The 11,878-nt window shown below is 45.7% G+C and overlaps 1 protein-coding gene across 4 annotated transcripts in view; it reads left to right on the top strand.

The window, feature by feature from the left end:
• The first annotated feature begins 6 nt into the window (after nucleotides 1-6).
• Nucleotides 7-11,878, top strand: part of ENTPD5 (ectonucleoside triphosphate diphosphohydrolase 5 (inactive)) — a 37,120-nt gene continuing 25,248 nt past the window's right edge. Inside the window, exons 1-4 of one of the 4 annotated variants that reach the window (XM_027827622.3) lie at nucleotides 7-93; nucleotides 9,310-9,441; nucleotides 9,748-10,026; nucleotides 10,682-10,761. In XM_027827622.3, coding sequence (XP_027683423.1) covers nucleotides 9,810-10,026; nucleotides 10,682-10,761 — 297 coding nt within the window. In that variant the 5' untranslated portion in view covers nucleotides 7-93; nucleotides 9,310-9,441; nucleotides 9,748-9,809. Of the gene's footprint in view, nucleotides 94-5,092; nucleotides 6,155-9,309; nucleotides 9,442-9,747; nucleotides 10,027-10,681; nucleotides 10,762-11,878 lie in introns of those variants that run through there. The other 3 variants (XM_007065230.4, XM_037900664.2, XM_043549947.1) reach the window with 3 other exon arrangements.

The raw sequence follows: 11,878 nt of genomic DNA, 5'->3' as shown, positions 1-11,878 counted from the left end.
TGGGGGCTAGTGACGAGATAAGTATGCGACCGTGATGCTGACGTGACACGCGGCACCGGCGGGATGTGGGGTCCCGAGCGCACCGGCGAGGCGGTGAGTGCAGACCTCGGGAGCGCGCGGGGGGCGTGACACCGCCCCCGTCCCATGGACTGGAGCCCCCTGTGCAGCCCTGCGCGGACCCCGAGCCAGCCTGGCTCCCACACAGAGACCCAGGACCCTCCGCTCCCCCCTCACCCTTCCACTGTACCCACACCCGGCGCCATCCGGAGATCCTCTGCTCCCCCTATACCCATTGCCTCCGTCTCTCAGATCTCCTCCTGCTCCCTCCCTCCCCTCCCCTCTCCATCCTTGACCTCCACCGCTCACTTTGTTTCTCCCCATACCCACTTCTCTCATACCCTCTGTCTACCCGATGGAGACCCATCTGCTTCCTTCATTTAAAACTTCTGCTCCCCATACTCATCCTTCATCCCTGCCCCACTATGGAAACCTTCTGCTCCCCATACACTTACTCTTGCTCCTAACACATAGATCCCCTCATTCCCACAGATTCTTGCCCTGCCCACAAAGATCTGCTGCTCTCTCCATCACCATAAATTCCTTGTTCTTGCCTATACCGACCGCTTTATTCCCCCCCCCCCCCCCAAAAACAACCCCGTCTTCATACCTTCATCTACCTCAGCCCTCCACACAGCTACCAGTCCCCCTGCTGCTCCTTGCTCTTCCCCACCAATCCCCATACTCTCTATGCCCATATTTGCCTCTGGCATCAGCAAGGTTGCTTTTTTTAAAAAAAAAGGTGTTTTTTTTTTTCCAGTTTCGTTATTGCTCTGAAATATTTACAGGAACACAACACATGTTTGAAAGCTTTTTGACACTGGAAATGTTTTGCTCTAACTTCAATCTGTGAATGAAAGCTAACTATTCAAAAAAGTTAAGAGAAATTATGAGACTGTAAATATTCTTCTTAGGTCTATTAGGAAACAACGAGTTATAGAACAGCCTAGGGAAAGAGGAATGGGTGGAATGCCCACTCCACTTCTAAAATGATCTTAGCATCCATAACCTTTTCATATCTTACAGTGTCCAGCTCCTGACCCTCACTGAGACCTGGATCCCTTTGACACTGCTTCTGCCCCACCTTACTGATGCCTCTCCTTTTCTTACACTCATTTCTCAGGATCAGAATATGTTGGGCTTCTTTCTGATTGCTATTTCCAATCCCTATATCTTCCCTCTTCTCACCTCTTTCTCTTCCTTTGAATGACACTGCATCTGACTCTCCTCTCCTTCTTCATGTTGCTGTCATCTACTCTCTACCCCTCTGTCCCATTGCAAGGTCTGCCCTGCCAACCCCCAGCCCTGGCTTACCCCCAACTCTGTTTCCTCTGTTCCAGCTCTCACGCTGCAGAGCATCTCTGGTAGAAATCCCATGACGAGACTGAGTTCCTCCATTAGAATCCTTCTGTCTTCTTTCAGTTCTACCATCTTCCCAGTTAACAACTCTACTTCTCCAGCTTAACTGAATTTTACGCCTTCAATCCTGAGCTGCCTTTTAGCCCTCTGACTCTCTCCGCAAACCCTCCACTTCTCTCTGCACAGGATCTTGATTTATTCCAGGAAAAAATCAACAAAGTATGATGTGACCTTCCCCCATCCTTTTGCTTGCCTTCCCTTACTTCCCTCCTCCTCCAAACACTTTCTTCCTTCTCCCTGGTCACAGATGCAGAGGTTAACATGCTTTAGTGTCTTCCATCTTCTAAAAACAAAAAAAAACCTACGCATGATCACACTTGCCTGTTCAACTACCGCTCAATCTCCCTTTTATCTTTGAGCTCATCTGATGCCCTGTTTACAGTTGCTGCTGGAGTTCCTCTTCTCTAGTTCTATCCTAGATCCTCTCCAGACTGGCTTCCTCTGTCACTCAACTGAAACTGTTCTCACCAAAATAATAATCTCTTCTTATTAAAATCTCAGAACCAGTACTCCATCCTCATTGACTTGTCAGCCACCTTTGAAACAGTTGACCATGCTGCTCTTCTTGAAACCTTGTCCTCTCTTGGCTTCTGGGACTCTGTCCTCTCCTGGTTCTCCTGCCTCTCTAATCAATCCTTCAGAGCATCCTCCTCATCCACCCTTCACATTTCTGTGACAGTTCCACGGGTCTGCCCTTGGTCCCTTCTCTTCTCCATCTGCACCTTATCTCTGGGTAATCTCATCTGCAAACACAGATTCAACTACCATCTCTATGCAGGAGGCTCACAGATCTGCCTCTCTAGTCCAGATTTGTATCCCTCTGTTCAAACTAAAATATTAGCCTGTCTCTCTGATCTCCTCTCATGGATGTCTGTTAGCTCAAGCTCAACATGGATAAAATAATGTACCTTATTATTTGTGGTAATAAAGTTTATTATTACTTTTCCACGATTTTCTGCTGTTAGCCAGCAGCTCAGAGCAGGGGCTCCCGCTGTCGGCCACCCAGGGCTGAGAGCCGGGACCTGAGGCTGACAGCAGGGGCTCCCACTGTCAGCACCACGCACAGTGGGGCTCCCACTGTCAAAATTGCGGTAGAAGCCTAATATTGCAGCATCCGCAATTTCTGCAATATCGCAAGTTAGGTGGGGCCTTATGCACCATCCTTTTCTCTGGCCTTGACAAATGCATTCTTACTCCATTCATATCCATTCAGAATGTTGCTGCTAAGATGGTTCTTTTAGCACGTCACTTTGACCATGCTACCCCTCTCTGTTCCCTCCTTCTCTGTCACATTAAGCAAAAGTTACTTGTCTTAATTTCAAGGCCTTTCATGGCCTATCCCCACCCTACCTGTCATATCTTGTTCTGTATCAAAAGGTCAACTCCCATGATGCCAGTCTCCATCACCCACCTGTTAAATATTCAAACAAGCACCTACATATTTTCTTCCATGTTGCCCCATGCTTGGGAGAAACTCCTCGTAAACCTCTGCAAATACATTTCATTGTTCTCCTTCAAATCCGTCCTTAAAACCTCCTTTGCCATCATGCCTATAAAACACTTGACATCTATCTTTTTGTGCTGTGTTTGTACAGTGCCTAGCACAGTGGGGTCCTGATCTAAGGTTAGGGCTCCTAGACACTATGGTAATACAAATAATAAAGACAGAAAAAACTGCTATTGGGTATTAAAACTGGGAGTAAGTGGAGCTCTAAACTGTCTGAGGGGGGCTTAGTTTGCCAGAATCTAGAACTTTCTAGATTCTGCCAAACAAAACTAGAGCATCTGATAATATTTCTATATAGAGCTGGCTAGCTCATCTGTTTTTTCAGTCTTTAGATTACAGTGTTGAATTCACTAGATGTTTGTCATTCTAACTGTAGTAAACATGGAAACTTCTGGTCAATATTGCAGACAGATGACAAGTGTCTGTTCATTACCAAGTATCAGTATATGAATTTATCTTGCTCAACATGCCTAAAGTTGAAGTGGTAGAAAGCAAGTTATTGATTTTAGTGAAATGATTAAATTCTTTATAAGGTAAAAAGTAAATGTTATTAAAAAGTTGTAAAAAGCAATATACAAAGAATTCTTGCTCGTGAGAAAATCGGTTTCTTCAAGACTAAATACATCATTGAATGAAACTTTGTCTGTAGAAGTCAGCAGGAGAGTAGAATATTGAGGTTGCTGAGCCTGCAAGTGAAATACTTTTTGTGCCATCACCATTGAAATGTAGCTAAAATTTATTAATAGTATTGTAGTAGCAATTTGTCCCTGTTCTACGCATTCCAGCAGCATTTTAATATCAACTTCTTTGAGAAGCAGTCGGTTTTTCTTTGACAGCCTAAAAATGACAAACATCAGTTGGTGATTGTGCCATAAAAACAACTGAAAGTCAAAGTTTCAAGCCTTCTTGTATATTACCATCACCTTTTAATGTAGCACAAAATGAAAAATTTAAAGAGCGTAGCATAATATGAACAATTTAAAGAAGGGATTGAAGCACTTCTCATTGAATATTCTGGAACAGACAGGTCTGCTATTAGATGTTACAAGTGCAGGGGGAGAGGAAATTTAAAGGAAGGGCTAAAAGAATAAACAGATATTATGCAAGGTGATTGATCAAACATGAAAACGATCTAATAAAAGTAACAAACAACCATACAGGGAAAAATGTTTCTTCTTAATGCTATTGATTCTACATCTGAAACGAAAACCACAGAATACTGTATTCAAGTTGCTGAAGATGCCAGCCAGTAGAATACTGAGAAAAATAAGTTAGTGACATTTTTGTCATTTGTTCTGACAGTAAAAATGAAATGAAAGGATGAGTTCTTAACTCCCCGCCCCACCACCGGACCCAGCTCACTTCCGCTCCGCTCCGCCTCCTCCACCTGACCGCACTGCCCTGCTCTACTTCTCCGCCCCCCCCCCCCCCCCCCGGCTTCCCGTGAATCATTTCCCCTGCACCCCTCCCCTGGGTTACCTGCTGCGGCGCAGGCGGCCCTCCTCGCACCCCCCCCACCCCAGCTCACCTCTGCCTCCCTGGGCCTGAGTGCGAAGCCGCCGCCTGCTTCTCAGCCTGCCCCGGCTTCCCGTGCGAACAGCTGATTCGCGGGAAGCCTGGGGTGGGGGGGGCAGAGAAGCAGAGCGGGGTGGCACGTTCAGGGGAGGGAGTGGAGGTGAGCTGGGGCTAGGGGTGGGGCGGGGAGCTGCCGGTGCATGCTCTGCACCCACCAGATTTTCCCCTTGGGTGCTCCAGGGCTGGAGCACCCATGGAGTCAGCGCCACTTTTGGCTGGTTAAATTTAGAAGCCCTTTTAGAACAAGTTGTCCCTTGCAGAACAACTGGTTCTAAAAGGGCTTCTAAGTTTAACAACTGGTTCTAGTGAACCGCTGCAAACCGGCTCTAGCTCACCACTCCATGGGATACATGGAGATATGAATGAGACTTTCTTACCCTGGGACACTGTGATGGGTTGTATAAGCCCCATATTGCGGAATCAAGAGTTAAAGAGCAGTTCTGGGCCCAGAGGGCTCCACCCAGCCACACCTGCTGGGCAGGCTCACAATGGAGGCAAAGATCAAAAGGGAGCATCCCAGCTCAGTTTAGGCAGAAAGAGGAAGGGGGCAGTCCTAAGCTGTTAGCCCCTGCAGAGAAGCCTCAGGAGCTCCACATTGCTGGAAGCAACCCCCATTACTGAGTCACCAGAGGCCCCTGTGGAGACCAGGAATGACAGGCCATGATTGAAGGAGAAGAGGCTCTGCATCGCTGAGAGGCAGAACACCCCTTGAAAGTCCACAAGCACACCTTGTGGTGGCTTTTGAGAGGCAGAGGCTGTGGTAGGAGGTGACCTATGGAGCAGGCTTGCTGGTGTCCTTCCCCAGGCTGTGTATCCGACCTGCCAATCACAGGGCCCTGGATTTTAACGCACTCAAGCAGGGAGGGCACAAGTTCCCCTATGGCCCCACAGACAATACCATCTCTCCCCTCACCCCCAACAGACACTGCTGAGGTTTCCATGTGGCAGAGCTGAAATAAGGTTCTGCTTCGCAAGTTCTGTTGCCCTGGGACTTCCTGTTCCATCTTGACTCTGGGGCAACCTTGTTCCTCCCTCCACTGTATGAGGATTGTATACTTAAATGCTGAAGATCCAGAACAGCTGAATTCATTTTGCCTCAGTGCTTTCACCTTGGTTGTACTTTAAATTTTCTCTCATTTTAATATATAAATTTGCCCTGTGTTGATTTTACTGCAGGGGTTTGTGGCTGGTTGTGAGTGTTTCCAGTTTAAATAATGACAGCTCAGTTTTGGCAGAGCTAATGCTGTTGAAATGAACTTTATGTCAATTTGTTAAATGTTTTGCTAATTTATTGATCTCAGTTGAACATTTAGTTGTCTGGAACCTGCCCTTTGTACTTATCTGGCTCAACTAAGCATGCATGCTTGTCAGCACTAGAGCAATGATAAACCCAAACTCATAAAGAACAACGAGCGTGAAATTTCATGTGCCTCCCTGATCGACTAGCTTGCGTGATAAATAGTTCAGTCATGTTAGCTGAAAGTGAAGAAGAGGTGAGTACAGGCTCAGTCTTCGCTGTCACAGCTTCCCAGTTATTGTAAGCTGCCTGTCAGGAATCTTTGGAGTGGAGGAGCAGTTGCCTAAGTCTTGCCTCAGGTGTGTGGCTAACATACTTTGCATTTTATACTACAAATAATTATTACTGCCATCTGATAAGGGGAGGCAGGTAGCAAGATGAGATTAATTCTGCTGATCTGCTTATTATACCTACTAAATTGAACATTCAGTCTGTGCAAAACATGCTAGTATTCCTGTTTATCCTGTCGTCTTTCTCGCCCCTCTCAATTGTTCGTTTCTCCCCACTTGTTGCACCTTGTCTTAAACAAAGATTGTAAACTCTTTGGAGGTGAGACTGTCTTTTACTCTGTCTGTACAATGCAAAGTGCAATGGGGCCCAACCAAGTTGCAATACAAATAATAATTAATCCCAAGATTAGTGCTTTTGTCAACATAGAGGAGACCATTTGCTTAGACCATAAGCTGACCTAAACATCTGGAGAGCCCCGACCACAAGCCAAAATTCTAATGAAGCAATGGGACAAAGTTAGGTATGCCTTGTGTTGGGGAAATAGCCATCCCTTGGGCAAGTCATTAGCATAGAAGCAGACACACACCCTGAAATGTCTGCAAGATTATCAAATGGCCCTACGTCCATGTTCCTGTGGAATATTTGAATAAACTATTCATAGAATGAGCTGCGGGAGAGGTTACACCAATAAAAGTCCATGCAGGTTAAAAGTTATTTGACTTTTAAAAAAACTGGAAAATACATTCCTGTTTCTTAGTACCTAATCTCTCCATCGGTTTTTCCAGGAGAGGAGATTTACAGCTCTGCCCCAGACTTCTCTTTCTGCTCCTTCAACCTCCCCTTAGCCCTTTTCCATCTGCTACCACCCTTCTCCATTCCCACTTTCTGTCTTGTTTTCCCCATCTCTTCCACCACCTCTCTCCTCTTACTCTCTCCTTATCCTTTTTAAGGCTGTCCAACTCCCTTCCACTGAAGTGCCACTGGGCTGGGAGCACTCCACACCTCTTAGCAGAGAGGCTCAAAGTGGCTCTGGCCTGGCAGCACTTCGGTGAGGAGCGAGGGAAGAAGAGTTGACAGATTTAATTTGGGGGATGGGGGAAGAGAGCATGGGGAGGCATGGAAAGCTGGGAAGATAAGGAGAGAGCAGATGAGTGACGAGATGTTCAAGGAAGAGGTTTAGAAAGGAGCAGGTGGAAGGGAAAGCCTCATCTACCAGAAAAAACTGACAATAGCCAAATAGTGTTAATGAGGGAAATTAGTGGATTATTTTCATACTAAATTTCTAGGGATTATACAAGGATGTAGGTATCTCATGCATCTGTGATGTAATCCAAAGCCTCCACAGCGTGGCTGCATCAGAGGTATGACCTGAGGCAAGTGCATGGATTTTATTTGTAATTCCTTTCAATAAATAAAATAGTCCTGAGCTGTATTGTGCTAAGATAGCACCACAGCTACTGACCAATCAAAGAGCAGGATTTCCTAATGTGACTTTATATCCTATTACGCCCTGGGGCACAGAGCAGCTCCTCATATTCTCTCTTGACAGAGGCAAGAGTCAGGTAAGGATCCTTACAGGAGAGACAGACACTGGGGCCAGAAACAGGCAAGGATCCACGGGGTGGCAAGTGCAGGGACGAGGAGCAGGCAAGATTCTCAAGCAGAGTAGATGGATATGCACACAAGTGAGGTGTGGGGTAGACAGACAGGTCCAGGAGGAGGGTGTGAGGGAGGATCTTGAGGTGGCTGAGTTGTGTTGGTGTGCTTTATGTGCTAGGCAGGGGTTCTCACAACAATTTTTTGGTGGTCTCAGAGTGCAGCCACCAACTCTTGCTGGTGGCCACGCTGACAATTTTTCCTAAAATATTACTTAACTTTAGGAAAAACAAATAAATATGCACATATACATGTCCAAATCATTATAATTTATTTATGTAGGGTTTTTTTCAGACTTGGTAATAAAAATAATGTACAGTGGTCTCTATTCTTTACTGGACCTAAACAAAATAGAAAACCAGATAAGGTGCTTTGCATGTTCTTGTCTTTTTGTTGTTGTTTGCTTTGCTTTTTTGGTTGCTTTTAAAAAAAAAACTTGCTAGGTAGTCAGTCTGCTGCTGTAAAAAGTGATATTTGTATGTTTGTTAATATCACTTTTCACAGCATCCTGGGAGAAATTAAGCCCTGGCTGGGGAGGTGGGCAGGGAGACCACGGGACCCAGGGACGATGGCATGGATGGTGAGCCTGGGACCAGAGCCTGGAACCAGAGCCTGCTACCCTGTGAATGAAGCCTGAAGCCCCATGGCCGAAGCTTCCTCCCTCCTCGCCCCCTCTCCCCCCCCCCCCCCCCCCCCAGGAAAGTGGGGAATTCACCAACTGCCTGTACCTCCAGCATTTGTGTCTCCGAAGGGGGGCAGGGCCCAACCCCCACTAGTGGCCCTGAGAGAGGGACCACTGCTCCCCACCCCCATCACAGCCCAGGAGGCTGTGGCTGCAAGAAAAGCCCCTGGTGTCCGCATGTGGCCACAGTGGCCATATTTGAGAAACACTGTGCTAGAGTACTTTTGTTATATGTGTTCGCAGTGCGGCCCTGATAGGGTTCTCTTGGTGTTGCTCAATACAAATAATAAAGACAACTATATTCTCCTCTGTTTGCTTTAACTAAGCACTTGATTAGTGACTGTGCAGTTTCTGTACCTGTGTCTCCTTTGTTAACATCTCCTGTCAAGACAAGTGTGCAGGGAGGCTTTAATCACAGAGTGGAGGGGTAATGGGAGGGGAAAGCAGCTGAATCTTGATACCTAATACTAGGTCATGCACTTGGGAGACGGTGACTAATGTTGGCATATTATAGGCCATGTGAGCAGTTTTCATTCTGTGAAGGAGAGGGAGATACCTGGTCAAAGCGTAAAAATAGTTTATCCTAGTTTGGCTGGTTTTAAGCCGAGAACTCTGTACCAAGAGGGGAGGATAAACAACCAACTTATAGGCAAAAAGCCATCAGAGAAGTTTGAACACTTAGAGGGGGCTGAGAAACTGGGGCCCGGTGCGTGTCACCATTTAGTCTCCCCTCCTGCAGCACAGATCCCTCTTGGTGACCACTGTGCCACTGGCAGTCCATGCCGTTTACCCTCCCCATACACTGATCTCTCCAAGCAGCTGCCATCAGCCTGAGATGAAATTCTCTTTGTTTGTGGTACTGAATGACATTTGTGTTTTGTGCAGGCCAGCATCCCATATGTGGATGTCAGGACGGAGAGATCCAGCCCTGAGCGCCACTTATATAAGGTGTGAATTCAGCTGAGGCTTGAGCTGTCAGGAAAGTCCCAGGACTGTAAATCTGATCCGGAAGTCCAGGTGAGAGAGAAGATTCTGTGTACAAAGTCAAGATTAGGTACCATGGGACTCGGTTTTTCAATGCTCCATGCTGATGTCTGCAGCAACAGAAAGGAAAAATTAGTTAGGTGCAGTTGCAGCACTTAGAGGGAGAGCCCCTGTATCTAGGGTGGGGATAGCCGGGGGCCCTGTCCTTTGGGTAGGGGCAGTCAGGATAGACACCTTTCTCTTTTAAGGGTGGGTAGCTTCTGTGCTGGGCAGATTCCTTTAAACAGAGGTATGAAGGAGAAAGATGTTGGTAACCTCTCTTCCTGTTTCACTCTCCAGGAGGTCCTGCAACTCTGTGAACACTGATCCATATTCCAGCTGCCCCAAGGTTTTCTTGCAGGATGGCAGCTACCTGTCTCGCCATCTTTCTAATGCTGGCCCTTTCCTCTATCTACTGCATTGTTTCCCATCCAAGCCCAGAGATGTGGTTTCAGGGTCTCTTTCCACCTCGTGTGTGCCTTGTAAATGCCACTGCCAACACCTTTTATGGCATCATGTTTGACGCAGGAAGCACCGGGACCCGAATTCACATTTACACCTTTGTGCAGAAAAACCCAGGTAAGGCTGAATGGCAGAATTCCAACAAATAAGACCATTTCTCAGAGATCCAACCTGCAGGATTCCACACCCTGATCATACTGTCTTAGGCCCTGGCTGCCTTAGAGATGCTTTTCTCCTCATGCATCATCCCAGAGTTTGGGACAGCTGGGGCAGTTCTGCTATCAGCCCCTAGATCCAAACTCTGGGTGGTGGTTGTTCTCAGTGTGTGGTGGGGCTTCACAGTGCAACTCTCTTCCCTGTTAATCTAACAAAGGCTGTTGACCTTCTGGGCATAGAAAAAAAATTCTCGGTTTCCGAACGCTTTAATCTGGGCAGTTGTGTAAGGGGAATAAGTCTCACTGAGGCTTGGATGGCGTTTTCATGCATTGTCCTTAGGAAACTTGGTATGTTTCCTTGTATTGTAACTTGATGTGTTTTTAACAGGTGGTTAATGAATTTGGTGCACAATGGGCACATTTTGTTAAATCTTTCCCTGGCAAAGGAGGATCAGTGTTTGTATTGGAAAGGGATGGTTGTTATCTGCAGGGAGATATAGGGGATGGTCATCATGGATGATCTCATGTGAAATAATCTGGTCCTAACTTTGAAGCTACAGAGCAGCAGAGCTGGTGGTATAGGCTTTCTCATGTGCTGCTTTGTTTCATTTGTGCAGAGCAGCCTCCAGAGCTGGACGGGGAGATCTTTGAGTCAGTGAAGCCAGGTCTTTCTGCTTACGTTGATCAGCCTGAAAAGGTAAGACTCTTCCGGAATCTCCCATGTTCACTGTAAATAGGTCTTCTCATCTTAATGCCACCTGTAATTTACTTAATATGATTGACTGTATCTAATGGTTAGCACAGGGAACTGGGAGTCCAGATTTAAGTGACCTATTCACACATCTGTCACTGAATGTCTCTTTGACCAAAGTCACTTCACCGCTGTGCCTTAGTTTTCACCCCTCTCAAATGGCAATAATTACATTTGCCTACTTCACATGGAAAATGTGAGGTTTGTTTAACTATTTCTAAAGTTCTTTCAGATCCTCTGATTCAGAGCAAAGAATAACTACTATTATTAGGGGTGGAACTTTTATGCTTTAGTAGCAGAGTTCCTATTCCATAGTAATTTAAAACATGATTTTTGTACTACCAGTATCCATATTCACTCTTTTCTCTGTAACTACTCCAAACATGATAGTTAAGTAAATGCTCCATTTTCATTTACTAGTAACTGTCTCAATTTTTCCTTTTGGGTGAAACTTCTCAGTGCAAAGGTGAATTTTTTTTCCTTGGGAATTTTGAGGGGAAACAAATCCTGCTTGAGTTATATAATGGACAAAGAAAGAAAGAAAAAAACTCTTTCCAACTGTAAAAGAGTTGCTTTTTTTGTGCATGGAAAATTCAGACAAATGATCTATAAATGTAAACCTTTGTATGCAGCGAGACTTCAGTGAGAAATAGTTTTCTAATAAGTTTTGGTGGGGGAGAATCAATACTGAAGCTCTAAGCGATATAAATTTCATTTTCAGAAATGGACAGTACAATGTTCTATTACACTTTTAGCTAAGTAATTGCTTCAGGTACTGTGACAACTGGGGATCTGTATGTACCACTTATGAATTTTGTTTGATATTGGGGGCTCTTTATATGTATCTGTGTCAGACTGCAAGCTCCGTTTTGGATGTGGGGTTCTTTACCTTCTCTGTTCTCCTGTTACTGACCTGACAGACTGAAATCCAAGGTGTAGTGATGCATGACTAGCAATAAATTGGGACAATCCTCGATTGAAATACAAAAACCCTAGACAGTGGACTGGCTTCCAACCAGAAGAACTGGTTTGTCAGGGCAGAGATGACCTGACAATAAAGTCA

The sequence above is a fragment of the Chelonia mydas genome, chromosome 6 (assembly GCF_015237465.2).
Source record: "Chelonia mydas isolate rCheMyd1 chromosome 6, rCheMyd1.pri.v2, whole genome shotgun sequence".
NCBI classification, from domain to species: Eukaryota; Metazoa; Chordata; order Testudines; family Cheloniidae; genus Chelonia; species Chelonia mydas.
This window is presented reverse-complemented; position numbering and strand designations above follow the sequence as displayed.